This window comes from Geotrypetes seraphini, chromosome 4, assembly GCF_902459505.1.
Source record: "Geotrypetes seraphini chromosome 4, aGeoSer1.1, whole genome shotgun sequence".
In the NCBI taxonomy this organism is placed as follows: domain Eukaryota; kingdom Metazoa; phylum Chordata; class Amphibia; order Gymnophiona; family Dermophiidae; genus Geotrypetes; species Geotrypetes seraphini.
Genome location: NC_047087.1, coordinates 280,079,210 through 280,099,373, shown reverse-complemented (window position 1 = coordinate 280,099,373; position 20,164 = coordinate 280,079,210). Strand labels below are relative to the sequence as shown.

Below are 20,164 nucleotides of genomic sequence, written 5' to 3'. Positions count from 1 at the left end.
ATTGGTCACTTTCAGTGGCACTAACTGGTTAAGTGCTTCTGAAAATGACTAGTTAGCTCTGAACAAACGATTTAACCAGTCAGAAACTGTCTGGCTGGTTAAATCACTTTGAATATCAACCACTTATTTTCTATTTAGTGATTGGGATATATTAGTTTTTGGAATGTGCATCTAGCAGTGCCAGTGCTAGACTTGGCTGGGGTTCAGGGCAGAAATTTTGGTAGAGAGCCCTAAAGCCCACTTTCAGGCTATGCCTTTTTCAGGTTCAAGGTTTGGTGCCCTCAGTGGCCAGCAAATCAAGAAAAATTGCATGTGTTGTATCTCCCCTCCCTGCCACTCACACGCACACATCTAAATGGTGCTCTGGATGTTGTTGTTTTTTTAAAGTTTGATTATCCCTGCAGAATGTCCCAAGTCCTAAGCCCTAAGCCTGCCCAAAACACGCCTCTACACGCTCCTTTAAGATTTTAAATGCACTGGAGACAAAATGACCAGAAAGATGTCTAGAAAGTCAGTTTTGTTTTGTTTTTTTCCAATTCTTTATTCATTTTATCATCTTACAAGTACACAATATTACATCATAAAAAATAAACACATCTCTTGAATTTCTTACTAATATCATCCTAAATATATAAATTAAACCCTCCCCACCCACCCTTCCCTTTATAATATTTATATGATATTTTTGATTGAAAGTCAGTTTTGAAAATGGCCACTTGGATGTTTAGACTAGTAAGACTTCCAAGTGCCAGTTTATGCCATCTTTTGGATGTCTTGTATTTTTTTGAAAATGAGCCCCAAAATGTTTTAACATATTTATATTAATGTTTGAATGGTTTATCCTTACAGGTGGTAAGACGAGGAAAAAATCACGAGATGGTGAAAAGACTCCAGAAGATAATTCCACTTCATTGCCATCAGCTACAGAGCAGAACACCAGGATAGATTAGTTGGTGTGTAAGCAAAACCACTGGAATTAGTGGAAAAAGAATCATGATTCCTTCTATTATCTACTCTAGTAGGACCAAGGAAAGAGCTTATGATTCTACATTCTCAGTATACCTCCTGACTGTGAATAGGGCTCAGTTTTTAACTATACTCTATATCAATTGCTTTGTTCTCCTTCTGGAGGTCAAAGATTCCGTTTTTAACCTGTTATATATTCCAGGTTATTGGCTAGATACAAATCAGCAGAGTAAATTGTGTCTATGCCTCAGCTTGTAATGATAGAAATTAGACGCTGATGTGAAATATTCTTCCTTGAAAAAGAGAGTATTACCTAATGTAACTATTTACAATCATCAGGTGTACATTGTATCAAAGGAAAGGTTCACACTTTTCCTTGGCAGCATAGGGTAGATTCTATGACAGAGCACACCTGCACGTCTACAATGTGTCTACATATGTTGATACTTTATAAGTGAAAAATCACTACAGAGGGAAAACAAATTATTGAATATTTTCGTGTACTGTGTTGTTCAAGAATTTCACTTCCAGATTGCTGCCTTGTTTTCAGCTGGTTGTAATTTTCCAAAATAAAATATAGATAAAATTAATTGTCCTAAGTCACAAAGTAAACAGCACTCCTCAGATGCTCCAAATATGCAATCCTCTTGGATATGCAGTAACCCACTCATAGCCAAGTTCTACAATAGAGCATCTTCCTTATAAGGCAGCTTTGCTGACCAGTGTTGTCACCAATGCACCCCAGGTCTGCTTACAGGGATGCTTCATATTTGTAACCTGTGCTACAACATGGAGAAAAGCTTGCAGTTGCCTTTGCAGAGAAGAGAAGATGGGGTAAAGAGGCAGTTATTCTTACTAAGGAACATTGTAATTCACTTACATCCATCTTCAAAGCAACTTCCAACTCTAATTTCTTTTTCTAGGAAGTTTTGGACGGGGTGACCAGAAGATCTTTCATTCATTGTTTTAAGCAGTCAAAAGTCAAAACTACTTTCTCGCCAAAGCTAGAGATTAGGGGGGAGAGGGGAGACATGATAGCGATGTTTAAATACCTATGTAATGTAAATGTGCATGAGTCGAGTCTCTTTCATTTGAATCGAAACTCTCCAATGAGAGGGTATAGGATGATGTTAAGAGGTGATAGGCTCCAGAGTAATCTAAGGAAATACGTTTTTACAGAAAGGATGGTAGATGTATAGAACAGTCTCCCAGAAGAGGTGGTGGAGACAGAGACTATCTGAATTCAAAAGGGCCTGGGATAGGCACATGGGATCTCTCAGAGAGAGAGAGAGATAATGGTTACTGCGGATGGGCAGACTAGATGGGACATTTGGCCTTTATCTGCCATCATGTTTCTATATTTCAATGCAGGAACTACTGCATATGCAATTTAAAAGTTCTCCATTGCTGTAAAGCTAGAGGAAGCATTCAGGGCTCCTTCAAATTATGTCACCCATCTGTGAAAACGTGTATCCTGCTGTCCACAGAGCACACTTGTTACAAGTATGTTACTTGGTTTTGTTTAGATTTTAAAGTGTTTGAGGATTGAAGACAGAGCTTGCAGGAGTGGGACAGGGACAGAACTCATGAGGACAGGATGGGGGATAGAAAGATCCCGCAGGAATGGGGAAAATTTGTCCCTTTGTCATTCTCTAGTTGACAGGAGCTCTGTTTGGATTGAATGAGAGAAACAACTTAGTGGAAGTTCTGTGAGGTTTGATATGATCTAATTAATAAGCCAGAACATAAGAATTGCCACTGCTGAGTCAGACCAGTGGTCCATCATGCCCAGCAGTCCGCTTACGCGGCGGCCCTCAGGTCTAAGACCAACAGCCTAACTGAGACTAGCCCTACCAGCGCACGTTCTTGTTCAACAGAAACTTGTCTAACTTTGTCTTGAATCCTTGGAGGGTGTTTTCCCCTATAACAGCCTCTGGAAGAGCATTCCAGTTTTCCACCACTCTCTGGGTGAAGAAGAACTGTTTACAGTCCAAAGTATGAATGAGGCCTTGGAAAAAAGACAGGGAGATATATAGACTGATTCAGATAAAATTCTGTGATGACTTTTAACAGACCTCAACTTCAACTTGGGAGGAACTTGGAATGAGTGTGAAGAACTGTACTGTATCATGGTAGAAAGTTGTGTAAGATGGTTTTGCCACAAGTGCTTTTGAAGTTCACTGACTGGGCGTGCAGATGATACAGATTAAGAAGATCACTTTCCAAGTGAGATGTTTTAAGGATGAAGTCGCAAGTGGTTCAAAGGCAGGCTTCACCAAAGTTGAAAGTATAACGTTTAAATCCAAAGCAACTGGAAGAGGCTTGATTGGCAACTTAGCATGCAGCAGACCCTTCATGAATATAGAGACCATGGGATGTACTGACAGGCTTTTTATCCAAAAGAGCATGAAAAGTTGCAATAGCACCGAGGTGAACTCTGACTAAAGAAATTTTGAGACCAGAATCTGAGAGGTGTAACAAGTAATCTAGAACCAATGAGAGAGGACAAGATATTGGATCAAGTTTCAAGTTTATTAGCATTTGATGAATCGCTTATAAAAATATCTAAGCGATGTACAGTTTAAAAGCCACCGGATGGTGGTTTCACGTACAGTTTAGACGAATTAGACATAAGACAAACAATATTAAACAGTATAACAATTGAAAAGAACAGCCAATATAAATCCATTAACCTTAAAACAGTTAAGATAGAGACTAACATGAATGGGCAGGGAAGGAGGGAAAAGTTACAATATATCTGTTAAAATGTACATAAAAAGGGAAAACACACTAAGGAACAAAAGGAATTGGTAAATATGATGGTCATAATAAAACGTAAGAAATTTAAGTGTGTCGTGTCACGTATCAAATGCGTCTTGAAATAGAAAAGTTTTTAAAATTTTCTTAAACGATAATAAGATCCAAAGAGTTGAGGTGACACCACATTGCGAAACAAGTCCATTTAAAAAGTGATAGCAGAGTTGTGTAGAGGGTTTTATGGAAGCCTCAAGTATAGCTGATACTGGAGCCGAGAGTGCATCTAGCCATTGGAAGATAGGTACCATGCTGTGAGTCAGTGAGCATAGCTTGGGATGAAGAAGGGAGCCCTCGTTTTGTCTCAAGAGTTTTAGAAAGATCTGAAATGGGATATTTTATGTTGAATTGTAGAAGAATAGGAAACTATGGTTGTCGAGGGCCACCAAGGTACTATGAAGATCGTGGTAGCATGTGTTTGGAAAAGTTTGAGTAGAGTTTTCTTGATTAAAGGTAGTGGAGAGAGCAAATAGAAACCTATTTGTGGAAGGCATCGGACTCCAAGCAATTAGGAGTGTAGATCCTGGAACAGAAAAGTGGGAGCTTGTGATTGTGGGGGGAAGAAAAAGGTCCACTTCTGGGGTGCCCCATTGTATAAATATTTGACACAACACAGCTGAGTTGTAGTAGTCTGCTTAACTGGTCCACTAGGACATTGTTTTATTGTGAGATATACCGCTTTGAGAAATATGTTGTGCGGGATTGCCCAGAACCAAATTTTCATCGCTTCCTGACAGAGAAGGCAAGATCTTGTTCTCCTTTGTTTGTTTACATAGTACATTGTCACCTAGTTGTCTACTTGATTGAGGAGGCGCTCTTGGAACATGGCATGGGTGTTTCGAATTGCTCGAAGTTCATGAAGGTTGATATGGAGCGACTTCTCTTGGCGATCCCAACTGCCTTGGATATGGAGACCATCGAAATGGTCTCCCCCAACCTAATCTAGAGGCATCTGTCATAAATATCTTTTGATGCTATGGAGTGTGGAAGAGAAGACATCTGGAGAGGTTGGCGAAGTGGTGAGGTTATTTGTATGTGGTGGGATAACAGATCGGTGGCTTTTGACCATTAAGTTGAAAGAGTCCATTGAGGTACCGAGGTGCAGATGAGAAAATGAAACTGTGGACGCCATAAGGCACATAATCAAAACTTTGAAACATCCACAAACCAGCCTAAGTCGGCACTTGGACATCCTAATAGCAGGGACATCCAAATGCCGATAATCAAAACCAACTTTCTGGATATGCAGTTGCACTTCTAAGCTGCTGTACATCTAGAGCTCAAAGGGGCATGTTTGGAGGTGTGTTATGGGCGTGAATCAAGTGGGCTTAAACTTGGACGTCCTGCAGCAATAATCAAAGCTTTCCCAGGATGTCTTAGAGCAGGGCTGCCCAAGTCCGGTCCTTGAGATCTACTGGCAGGCCAGGTTTTCAGGATATCCACAATGAACATGCATGAGAGAGATTTGCATACCAAGAAGGCAGTGCAGGCAAATCTCTCTTATGCTTTATGTCACGACCCTAGCCCTAAAGCTGGACTCGTGCCTAGCCGTGCTAGGACTAAGGTCACCCCTAAAATACAAAACACTAATGGAAGAGGTAGGGTAGTGAGCAGTAAGAAAGAAATTACTGACTGCCCCTTTAAGTCTGAAAAAATCCAGTTGCAGGGAGTGGAGGTTGATAAGAGGAACAGCCTGGAACAGCCTCTGAGACATACCTCTCCCTCTGCTAGTCCCCAGCTGAAGGTGATAAGCAAGAATTCAGGCAAACCTAAGCAGGCAGGACAGATAACTCCTCCCCCTCTGAGAACAGGGCGTGGAAAGTTGTGCAATTTAGAGGCTGCCCTCAGAAGGAGAAAGTCAGTCTTTTCTGGGCCAGCTGGAGGAGAAGATCCTCCTGAGGGAGCACTGGAGTCCCAAGATATAGAAATGACTGAAGCTGATACTGACCTTGGGACCAGCCAGCAGACAGTACCTGAACCCATGGACTGAACACAGACAGAAGGATTGCCTGAAGATTCCTGCATGGACTTGAGTTAAGTGGCAGTTCTGTATGGACTATAAGATAGCAGTGATAAGCTAATGAGATGCTGTTCAAGGTAAACTGCCTTGGGGAAAAGAAAGAGGCTAGTACTGCTATGTTCATTTGGAACAGAGAGGAAAAAAAAACGTTTGTTTTGTTCCAAACTTTAAGTGACTGAATACCTGAAGTTTATGAGCTATGTTTTGGCTGGGTTAAGGTACCTGAGGGAAGTAAGTAACTTTGGGGAGAATCCACTTACCATTTGGGTGGGTTAGTGGAGCCATTCGTGGCATTCTGTTTTGCAGAAAAGTTTAAAAGGTGGATTCACTTACTCCCCTCCCCCCACATCAGCTTAGCTGAGCTGATTGGGAACAAGCCAGCAGAACTACAAGGCTTGGATATAGCACTAGTAAGGGTGCTAGCTTTATGGTTGCCAACCTATTGGAGTTTTATGGCAGCAGCATTTTTGTGCGAACGTTATTGTGACCAGCTAACAACAATGACTTTTGGACTATGTAATATTTTCTTTACTTACCTGAGTTAAGGTGATAATTGAGCTCTTCTTTTTCTTGAGCTCTATTGAACTTTGTTTAGTGGCTGGACTTTCCTTATTAACGGTGGAGTCAAGACTAGCTGTACATAGACTCCCCCATGCCACAATAAAGTGCTTTATTTTTGAACTAGGATTTGAGTTTCTTTTGTGACAATTAGGGTTCCAGTATTATCAAAGCTGTTCAGCAGGACTTCCTACTTGAAGGAAGCACGCGAAGGTGGAGTTGAAGTGAGCAGAGTCCGGGGAATTCTGAAGATAACAGGTACCGGCTCAGCTACATTATTCATTGTGGATATCCTGAAAACCTGGCCTGCCAGTAGATCTTGAGGACCGGACTTGGGCAGCCCTGTCCTAGGGGGAACTTACACGCCAGTAGTTAGATCTATTTTAGTTGCATCTAAGTGCCCCAAAGCTGCCCAAACTGACCAGATGACCACTGGAGGGATTAAGGCATGTGCCCGCTTACTCCCCCAGTGGTCACTGACCCCTTCCCAACATCCAGAGATGGGGGGGGGACACATTGAGGGCTTGCCCTTAGCTGATCATGTTAGAGGAATCCCTATCAGCTCAGCCAGTTTGGGGGATTCCTGCTGGCTTAGCTGCCAGGATCAGCTGAGCTGCGAAGACCTACACTCCTCCCCCTGACATTCCTGGAACTACCCTCCCCCCCACATCACCTGACACCCCATCAGCCAACACCCCCCACACACATACACACACACACATACATATCACCCAACACTCCAGTACCTTCCGATGCAAAATCGACAGGAGGAAAGCTCACACCCTCCTGCCTACAGGGCATTTGGTTTTGATTATCGGCATCTTGGGATGCAGTTGGAGAGGCCTAAGGCCCTGATTAGCTCAAAATTGAGATTTTGAGCCAATCAGGACTTTAGGTAGACGTCCTAAGGACCAAAAACATCTACATAGGTCATTTTCAAAAATGGTCATTTTTTCTACTGGGTTTGTGAACATCTTGCCCAAAACATCCAACCTCAGACTTAAACACGTCCTAACGAATATTCCCCACAATGTGACCTAGAAGGCACATCATCTGAAGAGAGGAAACTTGTTGACAAATGTGAATCAGATTTTCTAGTCCCTGTTGCGGTAGAAATGCTCGAGACTGAGTTGTGTCTAAAAGTGCTATGAATTCTAGAGTTTTTGGTCATTTGTTGGTGGGGTTTCTGATAGCTGATTGCAAATCCCAGAAGTTCTAGCAGTTGTATTGTTGCAGTAATTGTCTAGTGAGCTTGAAGAGGCGTCAGACCCTTGATCAACCAATCATCCAGATAGGGGAAGACATGGAAACTGTAAGAGCGAAGGCACACAGCCATAACCACTAAGCATTTTGTAAATATTCTGGGTGTCGATGCCATACCATACCAATGGCTGATATTTTCTGTGTGTTAAGATGATGGAAAAATGGATGTAAGCTTCTTTGAGATCTAGAGAGCAAAGCCAGTCATTGTGTAACAGTGGTAACAGGGTTCCCAGAGAGAGCATGCAAAACTTTTCCTTCACTAAAAATTGGTTGAGTACACAGAGATCTAAGATTGGATGGAGTCCTCCATTCTTTTTCGGTATGAGGAACTACTTTGCGTAGAACCCTCGGCCCTTCTCTAAAAGAGGTACTTTTTTGATGGCATTTAGTTGGAGAAGAACTGAGAGCTCTTGGTTAAGGAGAGCTTTCTGATGGGAAATGAAAGATTACTTCTTTAGCACTCACCAGACCAGTAGAGGTTAATCTTTACGAATGGGTATATATCCAATCATGACCAGCAGGTGGAGACTGAAAACAAAACTGTGGGACAGTATATAATATACTCCCTTCTCTATTTACATCAGTCTTCTTTCAGTCTCCAGCAGGTGTTGAGTGATCTGTACCCATCTCCCTTGGTAGGGCTGTTGGAATTTGTTTAGGGGTTTCTAGTCCCTGTTTTTGGCCGGACAGAGCTTGGGCGGGCCCTGTTTGGGGGTCCGTCCGACCTCGGGGGTGTCAAACCCGGCGGGTCTCGAGCGGGGTCCCTCCCCCCACTTCCTCCACCTCCCCACTTTTTTTTAGAGGAGCCTCAGCAGTAAGCCTTGCCCCCTAAATCAAGCAAGGCATATTGCTTCAAGAGCCTGTGGAGTCTGTTCTGTAAAAAAAAAAAAATCCTGAGGTAGTGCCGGTCTGCAGGGTTGCTTCCCTGTCAGTTTAATGTTTTTTACTGTATTTTTTCTTCTAACCGGCACTTTGTTTCTAGCTAGGTCGTGTATGGAGCAATTGTGCCCTTCTCCGGGGGAGTGGGACACAATTAGGTCCAGCCGCGAGGCACTCGCAGCCGGACTGAAATCGGTAGTTTGGCCCGGTGAGGTGGTGGAGCTCCGTCGGCAGCGGCTGCAGGCGCCCAGAGCTCCCCGCCAATGGTGCCTCGCGAGTCGGCTAGGAGCAGTGGGGAAGCCCGGTCTTCCCCAACCGCCCACGGAGGGATTCCCCAAAGGATTCCCTCTCAGCTGATTTTTTGACAGCTGATGCCGACTTGCCTGTTTTAGCGGCTGGGACTGTTCAGCCTTCTCAGCCGCTACAGGCCATGGAGGGAGCATTTTTGGCGGGAACTTCGCCATTTTCTCTGTCTGGCCCCTCCATTTTGTCTGCAACCTCAGGTGACCTTCCCCCTGTATTGCAAACACAGGGGCAGGTTTCAGCAGGGACCCCTGCTGGGGCAGGGAGTGGGTTTTTTGTCCCCAATTTAATTTCTTTCTTTGTGCAGACAATTGGGGGTCCCACGTGCACCTGGGGGGTTTCGGGGGTGGTTTCCCTCCGCGCCCCCTATGGCTTTGCCTCCCTCTTTTCGTTTGGCGTCCCCTCTTCCTCATCCCTCATCCAAGCACCCGCGGGGGGGCTTGGATTGCGAATTGGTGGTCGGAGGAGCGTGTTGGCATGGTTGAGGACCTGGCTGCTTTGGCGGGCTTCCAGGATCCTCTAGAGGGGACGCCCACTGGCAGCGGGGCGGCAGGTTTCCCGTCTTCCAGAGCAGATGCGTCCATGGTGCGTTTTATTCAGAGGGATGAGCTTTTAGACCTGATGTAGCAGGTCTCCTTGGTGCTGCATTTTTGAAATTGCGCCATCGGAGACCCCGCGTATGGGGGCCCCTCTGCTTCAGGGGGTCTGTCTTGTTTCCCACTCTTTTCCTGTGCGTCAGGATTTTCGGGATTTTGTGTTGGCGCAGTGGCCTACGGGCGCCGTTTCGTTTGGTGTGCGCCTTGGCTCATGGGTATCCCATCCCGGAGGGGGATAGGGCTACCTTAATTTCGCCAATGGGGGACGCGGTGTTCTCGGCACTTCCTAAGCGGCATACCGTGCCTGTTATGGACGGTTCTGCTCTTAGGGTCTCTGAGGAGCGTACGTTAGAGACACTTCTTAAGTATAATTTTGATGTCTCTGCCTTGGGGGTCCAGGCGGCTATTTGTGTGGGGCTGGTGGCTCGCACCGTGTTTCAGTGGTCTGAGCATGTCCTGGATCGTGAGTCTGATGACTGGTCCTTAGTGGATCAGGAGGTGGTGAAGTTTGAGATGACTGCCTCGTTCCTCTCGGTTGTTCTTTGTGACTTGGTGCTGCTAAGTCTGGGACTTTTGGTGGCCGCATGCTGTACCTTGTGGCTTCGCGCTTGGTCGGCGGTTGCCGCGTCCAAAACTGAACTTCCCAAAATTTCCCTTTCGGGGGTTGTTTTTTGTTTAGAGAGGACTTAGATCCGGTGGTTCAGACTCTGACGGACTCTGAGGTGCCCCGTCTGCCTGAGGACCGTGCCCGCCCGGCATCTCGGGTTGGCATTGCCCGGGGGCGTCTGCGGGAATTTCGCAAGTTTCGCCTGGGGCATGGGACTGCTTCTTTCCAGGCTTCCGGTTTTTCCCCGGGGTCAGTTGGCTTAGCGCATGCAGTCTTTTCAGGGGGCCCGTCGGGGGGCTGGGAGTTCCCCCCCCCCCCGGTTCCCCTGCTGCCCGTCCTGCGCAATGTCTCTTTGCCGGCGCCCCCTTTGGTTCCCGTGGGTGCCCGGCTTCGCAACTTGTTTCCCAAGTGGGCCAAGATCACGTCCGTTCAGTGGGTCCTGGTGGTGGTGCGGGACGGTTATGTACTTGAATTTTGCCCGCTCTCTGCCGGATCATATCTAGCCTCTCCATGTCAGGTGGCATGGGAGACACTAGCCTTTCGCCAGTCCCTTCAGCGCTTGCTAGATCTCAAAGCAGTTGTCCAGTGTCCCCTCAGGAGTGCGGTATCGGCTGGTACGCCATTTCCTTTATGGGGCCCTAAAGGGAGGGGACCTTTCGGCCCATCCTTGGTTTAAACTGAGGTCAACAGGACTCTCACAATTCCCTTTTATTCGCATGGACACACTGCAGTCTGTCCTTCTGGCGGTTCAGCCGGGGGAGTTCCTGACTTCTCTCGCTCTGGCAGAGGCCTACTTGCCTGTTTCCATTCGGGCCTCTCCTCAGCTCTTTCTTTGCTTTGCGATATTGTGTCTGCACTATCAGTTCTGTGTGCTTCCCTTGGGCCTGGCCACGACTCCCCGGACGTTCGCCAAGTTGATGGTGGTCGTCACGGCGGCATTGCAGTCAGAGGGCATTCTGGTGCACCCCTTCTGGGATGACTGGTTGTTTCGGGCGAAGTCGTTGCAGGAGAGCGCCCGAGTTACGGCTCGGGTGGTTGAGTTTCTCCGGTCACTGGGCTGGGTGGTCAACCTTTCCAAGAGTCGGTTGGTCCCCGCTCAGCATCTGGAGTACCTTGGGGTTCTGTTCGTCACCTCCTTGGGGAAGGTCTTCCTTCCAGAGGCCCGGGTAAGCAAATTGCAATCTCAGATTCGCCTTCTTTTGGCGTCCCGGTGTCCTCGGGCGCAGGATTTCCTCCAAGTCTTGGGGTCGATGGCAGCGTTCCTGGATGTTGTGAGGTGGGCACGGGCCCACATGTGTCTCTTCAGTATGCTCTGCTCCGTAGATGGTCATCCCAGAGGCTCAGTTTGGAGGTCCCTATCCCTCTGCGAGGCTTGGCGCACTGCAGTCTTCTTTGGTGGCTCCAGACCTCTCATCTGGTCCAGAGGATGAGTCTGGATTTATCGCAGTGGACGGTGCTTCTCACGGATGCCAGTCTCCTCGGTTGGGGGGGCTCAGTGTCTAGGGTCACTCAGCTCAGGGCACCTGGTCCATGGAGGAGGCGTCCTGGTCGATCAACATGTTGGAGACCAGAGCCGTCCCTCTGGCGCTGTTAGCTTTCCGCTCCCTCTTGATGGGCAAGTCGGTCAGAGTCCGGTCTGACAATGCCACAGCGGTGGCTTATGTCAATCGTTGAGGCACCAAGAGCGCTCAGGTGGCGGAGGAGGCGGCTCGGCTCATTCTTTGGAGCGGAGTCACACCTTCTGGACCTCTCGGCCTCTCACATGGCCGGGGTGGAGAATGTTCAGGCGAACTTCCTCAGTCACATCTTAAATCACAGAGAGTGGTGTCTCAGCCCTGTGGCTTTTCAGTTGATAATGCAGGCTTGGGGTCAGTCCCTGATGGACCTGACGGCCACGAGTGGCAATGCCGAGGTGTTCCGCTTCTTCAGTCGTCGCAGGGATGGACTGGCCGAGGGTCTGGATGCTCTGGTTCAACCATGGCCAACAGAGGGGCTGTTGTGCATGTTCCCTCCGTGGCCATTAGTGGGCAGAGTTCTTCTCCGCATTGTTCGCCATCCGGGTCTGGTGGTTCTGGTGGCTCCAGATTGGCCTCGACATCCGTGATACGCAGATCTGGTGACACTCTGGTGGCGTATCCTCTTCCTCTGCCTCCCTTGGACGACCTTCTGACGCAGGGTCCCATTCCCATGTTCGACCCGTCTCCCTTCTGTCTTACGGCTTGGCTTTTGAAAGGGGTCGCCTTGGTAAGAAGGGGTATTCAGATAGGGTGATTTCTACACTCTTGGGGTCCTGGAGGCTTTCTACCTCTCAGGCTTCTGTGTGGATTTGGCACTTCTTTGAGGGGTGGTGCGGGGAGTGGTCTCTCTTCGCGTTTCTGTGCCTAACATCCTAGAGTTCTTGCAAGATGGCCTGGATAGAGGCCTGGCTTCGGCTTCTCTCCGGGTTCAGCTTGAGGCCTTGTCAGCCTTTCGGGGGTTTGTGACGGGTCAGCGTTTGACAGCCATTCCTATGTGATTCGCTTTTTGCGGGCGGCCAAGGTGCTCAGGCCTCCCGTGCGGTCCTCTGTTCCCTCTTGGAATCTCAGTCTGGTTCTCTCTATTCTGATGCACCCGCCCTTCGAACCGTTGGGCGGCTGCTCTTTGAAGGACCTTACTCTGAAGACGGTCTTTTTGGTGGACATTTCTTCCGCTAGGCGTGTTTCTGAGCTACAGGTTTTCTCTTGTAGGGCTCCCTTCTTGGAGTTTTCTAGGGAGCAGGTTGTCTTGAGGCCTGTTCCTTCCTTTTCTGCCGAAAGTAGTTTTTCCTTTTCATGTCAATCAATCTGTGGTCCTCCCGGTCTTGGGTAGTTGGGAGGGCTCTTCTGAGCAAAGACAGCTGAGCAAGTTGGATGTTGGTCGGGTCCTTCGCTCTTATGTGCAACGGACCCAGGAGATCAGGAAATAAAATCATCTCTTTGTCCTTCTGACTGGTCCTCTTAGGGGGGCTGGCGCTTCTAGGGCTACGATTGCATGCTAGATCAAGGAGACTATTGCTTCCGCTTCTCTTCTGGGGCAGCAGCCCGTTCCAGAGTTTCTCAAAAGCTCATTCTACTCGGGGTCAGGCGGCTTCTTGGGCTGAGTCGTCGCTCGTGCCTCCAGTGGACATTTGTAAGGCTGCGGTTTGGTCTTCCTTGTATTCCTTTGTCAGACTCTTTCGGGTAGATGTTCTGGCGCGTCAGGACGCGGTGTTCGGGGTGTGTGTTCTGGTGTCAGCCCTTCGGGGGTCCCGCCCGTGTGAGGGACTGCTTTGGTACGTCCCATTCGTAAAGATTAACCTCTACTGGTCTGGAGAGTGCTAAAGAAGGAGAAATTAGGTTCTTACCTGCTAATTTACTTTCTTTTAGCTTCTCCAGACCAGTAGAGGTCCCCACCCTGTCTGTTGTTGTTGTTGTTGGGGCTGTTTCGCGGGCAGTTTTTGTTTTTTGCTGCGGGTTCTAGTATTTTTCTAGGGCCGGCGAGAATTAAAGAACAGCGGCTGTGGCTCGTCTGGCTTAGCTGGCGAGCTGTGGGGACATTTTCCTTCTGGTATTTCTCCTCTGCATTTTCCAACAGCATTTGGGTATGTTATTTGTTACTCCTGTTTGGAGTATTGTTTTCTTTCTGTTTTCCAGTTCTTAGTTCTGCTTGGCTATTCGGCAGACTGATGTAAATAGAGAAGGGAGTATATTATATACTGTCCCACAGTTTTGTTTTCAGTCTCCACCTGCTGGTCATGATTGGATATATACCCATTCGTAAAGATTAACCTCTACTGGTCTGGAGAAGCTAAAAGAAAGTAAATTAGCAGGTAAGAACCTAATTTATCCTTTCTTGGTCTGGGGGTTTTGTTTAAAGCAAGGGCATAACCATGTCTCGCTACTTTGAGGACCCACTGGTCTGTTGTTATGAGAGCCCATCAGTGGTAGAAATGAGTGATATGACCCTTCCCCCCACCCCCCACATTGAAGTGGTCTCAAACTCGCAGCCCGTCAGGTACTATTTTGAGGCCCTCGGTATTTTTATCATAATCACAAAAGTAAAATAAAACAGTTTCTTGATCATATGTCTCTTTAGCTATAAATTACAATATTATTATTAAGACTTATGATAATCAAGTGATATTGTATATGTTCAAATGTTATTTTATGACACACTTGTTGTAATATGTTAAAATGAATAAAGAATTACAAAAAAAAAAAGACTTAGCCAAAAGGAAAGATTTATAAACTATAAAGAATTTTACTTCATGCAAAATTGTCATTTCTTTAATAAGACATTAACTATTTTTTCTGAGGCCCTCCAAGTATCTACAAATCCAAAATGTGGCCCTGCAAAGGGTTTGAGTTTGAGACCACTGCCCTATTGGAAGATTCTGTAATGGAGGTTTTGGCGTACTGGGTAGGCTGTCTAAACAAGAGACAAAATAAAGGCTGAGTTTTTTTTTGTTCAGACTGAGATTGCATTTTTTGGTATCTCTTGTCTAAAACTTTTTCTGCTGTGAAGGTTGCAAAGAAGTGGAAGGTACTGAATATCTTCACTTTGGACAGTAAGAGGATCTTCTAAGGGTGTAAAATCTCTTAGATGGCTGAGACTTTTGGGATGATAGGGTGGTCATAGAGCTCTCATGTCTTTTTATTTTTTGAGTGGCTGTCTCAATTTTATCCCCAAAAAGATCATCTCCCAAGCAGGGAATTAACATCAAGGTCAGAGAGACATGGAGCCATGCATGCCTTTTCATGGTGATGGAAACTGCTGAAACTCTGGAAATGACATCAAAGGCACCAAAGATGACTGTGTCATATATTTCCTAGTTTCTAAGAGGTCATGTATGTTATGCTAAAAGGAATCGAGATGATCTGATGGAATGTATTGTTCATAAGCAGACAACTTCAGTAAGAGGGACTTCATGTAAAAATTATAAAGCAGGACCCTGCTTGACAGCATCATACTCTGGTAGATTCTAAGACCAAATCTAGGTTTTCCCTTCTCTTCCAGGTGGATTGCTGGCATAAATCCTGGAACTATTAGATTTAACACTGATTCAACTAGAAGGGACTGATGTTGAAGTTGAGGTCTGTTAAACCCTGGACAGACTGAACTCAGAGAGTGTCGAATTAGAAGAGGCATCTCACAGTTCTTAAACATAGTCTCCTTCATCAGATTGTGAAATGGGAGCTTAATGACAGTACTTTGGCCATTCTTCATAATCCAGAGCATCCATAAGTTCAGCCCTGGGCTCGGCTTCAGATTCCATCTTTATTGGCAAGGCAATACCCATCTATCTTAAAAATCTAGTGAAAGACAGACTTTCTGGTGGTGATCTCCTTCGAGGAGGAGGTGAAGATGGCTCTGAAGGGATGCCATAAGAATCCTGATCTGATAGATCCCCATGATCTAATGATTATAGAGGTTGAGGACGTATCTAACATCTTTTCATGTACTATGAATATTTTGTTAACCGAGTTGAGCCCTATTGGAGGGATGAATCAGTATATAAAACCAAGGATTGGATTGGAGTGTTGAGACAGATCAGAGTCATAATGAATTGAAATGGTCATCTAGGTGATGACTCATGAGAAGATGTTGATAATGGGAATGTCAAGGACTGTTGATGTCCTTCATGTCGAGTGTCAGTGCCAGTGCCAAAATCTAGAATGTCTGGAGCGTGACGATAAACTGCTTTTTGGATGATCGTCGAAGTGCTGATCGATGACAGTGCGGAGTCCGAGAACTGGCCCTAGCTAACAGCTCTGTTTGGACTGGGCTAGTACCAAAAGTGTAGAGACAGGTACAATGGAACCTTGGTTTGCGAGCATAATTCGTTCCAGAAGCATGCTCGTATATCAAAGCAACTTTCCCCATAGGAGTTAATGGGAAACGTGGGCGATTCGTTCCACATCCCAAAAAGACCCTCCCACTCCGAGGCCACTGGTGTACTTCCACCCCACCCATGGGAACCAGCTTCACCCACCCCAAGAACTGGCATCACCCCGCCTGTCCACCCAAACCTTACCACAATCAGACACAGCACCAACTCACAGAACGTGCAGGTGCTGAAAGAGGCTGCCAGTGATTGCTGCTGGGCCTTGAGCATCTGTGCATGCTCAAGGCCTTCTGGCACCCACTCTCTCAGAGAAACAGAATCTCATTAGAATCTCAGAGAGAGCGGGCACTAGAAGGCCTTAAGCATGCACAGATGCTCAAGATCCAGCAGAGATCACCGGTAGGCAGCAGGTTCTTTTGGCATCGGCACGTGGGTTGGTGCGTGCCGGTGCCCGATCACGGTAAGGGTTTGGACGGGCAGGCGGAGGGTAATGCCAGTTCTCGGGGGTGGGGGCAAAATTGCATTACTCGCAAACTGAGGTTTGACTGTACCTTCATTGTAGACTTTCCTGCAGCATCTCCACCTACTCCCGTTGTAAGAGTTCTTGAATTTGCTTTTGTAAGGAGAGCATCAGTACCACAGCAGCTAGCGGTACCGATGGCACAGATTGTACACTGTGTTGAGGTGTCGGTGACCTCAAGGGAGACATAAACTTCAGGGATGGAGACCTGGGTTCAGTATGTCTTCGCTTCAACTGTGTCAAAGATGCATATTTGCCGAGGTATGCCTGGAGGGAGGATGTTCATTCGTCTTAGCTTTTTTCTGTACTCTTTCAATAAATGGTGAACATTAGTACCGGAGTCTGAGTCGGCAGACATAGCTGCTGTTTTTAATGTTGATACAAATAGTTTTTCAAATTACAATTGGCGGGCTCTCAGGGACCGCTTTTGTAGGTTGAAACACCAAGTGCAGGAATCTGGTCAGTGTTGGGGACTAAGGCACTGAATACACAAAGTATGCGGGTCAGTGACTAATATGATCTAATTACACTGAGTGTACTGCTTAAAACCACTCGGAGCCCTGGACATGAAGGGGAACACCGCTATAGCTAGATCAAAGGATTCAGTGGTCCCAGGGAGGTCAGTAAGAGTGAATCCAAAAATATTTTATGCTCCCAACCTGAAAATTGGCATGATGGGGACAAAATGAAAACTTATTGGGATTAAAAAAAATACTGAAGTAAAAAAAAAAAAAATGAATGAGAAGGCAAAAATAAGGTGAAAAATTTGATGGACTTGGAGAGATTCCAAGAACAGTTTCTTAGCTCTGCAGAGAACTAACAACCGCCTCATTCAAACTACATCAACTAGACATAGGAAAACCCACACTCCATTCACGCACCCCCCAATCAAAGAAGTCAAACGGAAAAAACATATGATGGCCTAGCCACACAAACAGCAAAACTCAACAACCAAATCTCCAATCTACTAATTATGACCCCAGACTACAAAACATTCAGAAAGGAAATTTAAAGACACTACTTTTCAAGAAATTCCTGCAAACGACTTAACACTAGCTCCTTCCCACCTCCCAATACCTTCCCGATTCCCCAAAACAACCTCATCTATTCTTTATCTCCTCTAGAAATTACCAGATATCTTCTTCATGTAATTCGCTTTTGTAATTCTTTTGTAATCCACCTTGAACAGCAAGGCAATGGCGGAATAGAAATCTCTAATGTAATGTAATGTAACTGATGGTCTTGCAAGCCGACATCAGTTGGGAAAGCACCAGTGCATGTGCGGTACGGGTAGTCTCGAGACTTTGAAAAATTTTTAAGTGACAGTACACTTTTAACACTGTACTGGCTTCTGTGGATGACGTCACCCACATGGGAGAATATGCTGCCTACTTACCTTGGGACAATGGCTGGAACTAGCCCTTCCCTGGAGTAATTGAGGCACTGCAGAATCTGTCAAGCTAGACATAATGTGTAGATAATATATATATAATATGAACAATTTTGAATCATGCACATGCTGCGTCTAAAGAGTAGATTATATTTATAATTTATGTATAATTTCCTTTATTTTAACATTTTTTTTCAATCATACAGCTAACTATGGGCCTCTTTTATCAAGCTGAATAGTGTGGGCCGCTGTAGTAAATTAATTGAAGCCCACAGATATTGAATGGGCTTTAGTGTGTTTACTATTTATCATTTCTATAGCACTGAAATGTAATTGCTAGTACAGTGATAAGAGGCCCTATTTTTCAAATGGTGCTGCAATGACCAATAAATTTAAAGTTCAGTCCATTCCAGAAGTAAGCAGTACTATGGTGCATGCTTCTATCCACACAAATATGCAGCATGAAAATCATATGTTTTCAGCATTAAGTAGTGTTAAAAATGGTAATCATCTGTGTGACATTTGTGCGTCCCTCAAGCTTTGTAGGCAATATTTTGTAATGAAGGGCTTTCCAGTAGTTTAGAGCCATGTTTTCTTTTCATGAAAAATGCTTCTATATATCTAGACAAATTTCACAACATTAACGGTTTATAGGGGAAAAAAGCCCAGAAAAATTTTTCAGCTTTTAACTCATTAGCAAAATGAGGAAAAGAAAACAGCTCTCAGACCTTACTTATGGACACCTTTACTAAAGTTTAGTGCATTCTAACTATGGTTTACTAGAGCCAATCATCTTCATAAGGGGTTTTTATCCTAAAGCTTAGTGCATGTTAATGAATTAATACATGCTAAATGTTAAGAAATTCATAGGTAAAGAAAGGGCCCCTTAGCATTTATAAAGGACAAAGAAAAAGTACTGCAGACAGATGTACAAGATGCAAGTGAATGTTTATTTTGAACAAACAGATTGTTGCGTACAAATAGGCCACTTTATACAAAATATGGGACCCAACACAGTCCGTGTTTTGATCAACACATCTTCTTCAGGGGTCCCATACAATGGTGGATTCAAAGGACACGCAATAATAATGCCTGATCTGTAAGCTGTTTATTTAAATGATGAAGCTGCACTGCTGAAGGGACTATCCTCTACTTTTCTAGTCCCTTCAGCAGTGCAGCTTCATTATTTAAATAAACAGCTTACAGATAGCCATTATTGTTGCAAGTCCTTTGAATCCACCATTGTATGGGACCCCTGAAGAAGACGTGTTGATCGAAACATGAACCATGTTGTGGCCCATATTTTGTATAAAGTGGTCTATTTGTATGCAACAGTCTGTTCAAAATAAACATTCGCCTGCATCTTGTATTTTTCTTTGTCCTTGGTTTACCACATTTTTACTGCAGACTTGTTGGATTTCCTTTTTCTTGTCTTGGTTCTACCTCTTAGCATTTATTGCATGCTAATTCTGTTAAGATGCATTTCAGCTTCTACACATTATTCAGGTACTTGCTGGAGTGACTTAAGTAAATAAATTGGTTGTAATGGTTAAAATTAAAATATTTTTAAATATAAACTATCTTTTGGTATGACTGTTTTCTTACACATATCAGGCAGCTCCAAAAATTTGGCTTAAATATCCAGGTTAAGCTATGTAGTGGATGATGAGACTTTTGCTCTCCATTGTCTCAGAAATGGGTATGCTAAATTACTTGATTCCAGTTTCCATGATGTACTAAATGGAGCTGTCATTCTCAAAACAGTTCAGTTTCTAGCCTTGCAAAAGCTGGCTTTCAAGGTTTCTCCTGTATAGGGTTACCATATTTGTGAAGACAAAAAAGAGGACAGATGACCCCACCCACACTCCTCCCATTTCCTTGGTTCCTTTTCCCATCCTCTACCCTTTCTCCTCCTCCAACCCTCCTTCTCTACAGGGTGCTTCTCTCTCACCTTTCATCTCCCCCTCTCCTCCTGTGTGTGCTTTCTTTATCTGTCTCCTTCCAAACCTCAACTCTCCTTTCCCCCATGGGTGCCCCTCTTTCTCCTTTCCTACTGTTTGTGTCTCCTCTCCCATCCCGCACTACCCTACTCCATGCTCTTTTTCTCCTGCACTCTCTCCTATCCATAATGCTTCTCCAGCCATCCCTTCCTCCCTCCATGCTGTTTCCACAGCCCCCTCCCTCCTGCTTCCCCTCACAATCTCTTTATCTCCCGACTCCCTCTCCTACCTCTTCTCCTTCTGCTGTAATTTAATCTTCGAGCAGTCGGCAGCAGCAGCAACAAGGTGAGCCTGCTACCGCTGGCCTACCCCAGAAACTGCCTCACTGCAGCAACTTCCTGTTCCCACATAGGCGGGTCTTGTAGAGTCACTTCTGGGGCAAGCTAACGGTAGCAAGCTCACCTCG

The 20,164-nt window shown here is 45.5% G+C and overlaps 1 protein-coding gene across 4 annotated transcripts in view; it reads left to right on the top strand.

Moving 5' to 3' along the window:
- Window positions 1–2,041, top strand: part of CNNM1 (cyclin and CBS domain divalent metal cation transport mediator 1) — a 144,970-nt gene extending 142,929 nt beyond the window's left edge. For 2 of the 4 annotated variants that reach the window (XM_033943474.1, XM_033943473.1), the window contains exon 11: window positions 850–2,040. In XM_033943474.1, the coding sequence (XP_033799365.1) occupies window positions 850–950 (101 nt within the window). In that variant the 3' untranslated portion in view covers window positions 951–2,040. Of the gene's footprint in view, window positions 1–849 lie in introns of all 4 variants that reach the window. The other 2 variants (XM_033943475.1, XM_033943476.1) reach the window with 2 other exon arrangements.
- The last annotated feature ends 18,123 nt before the right edge of the window (window positions 2,042–20,164 follow it).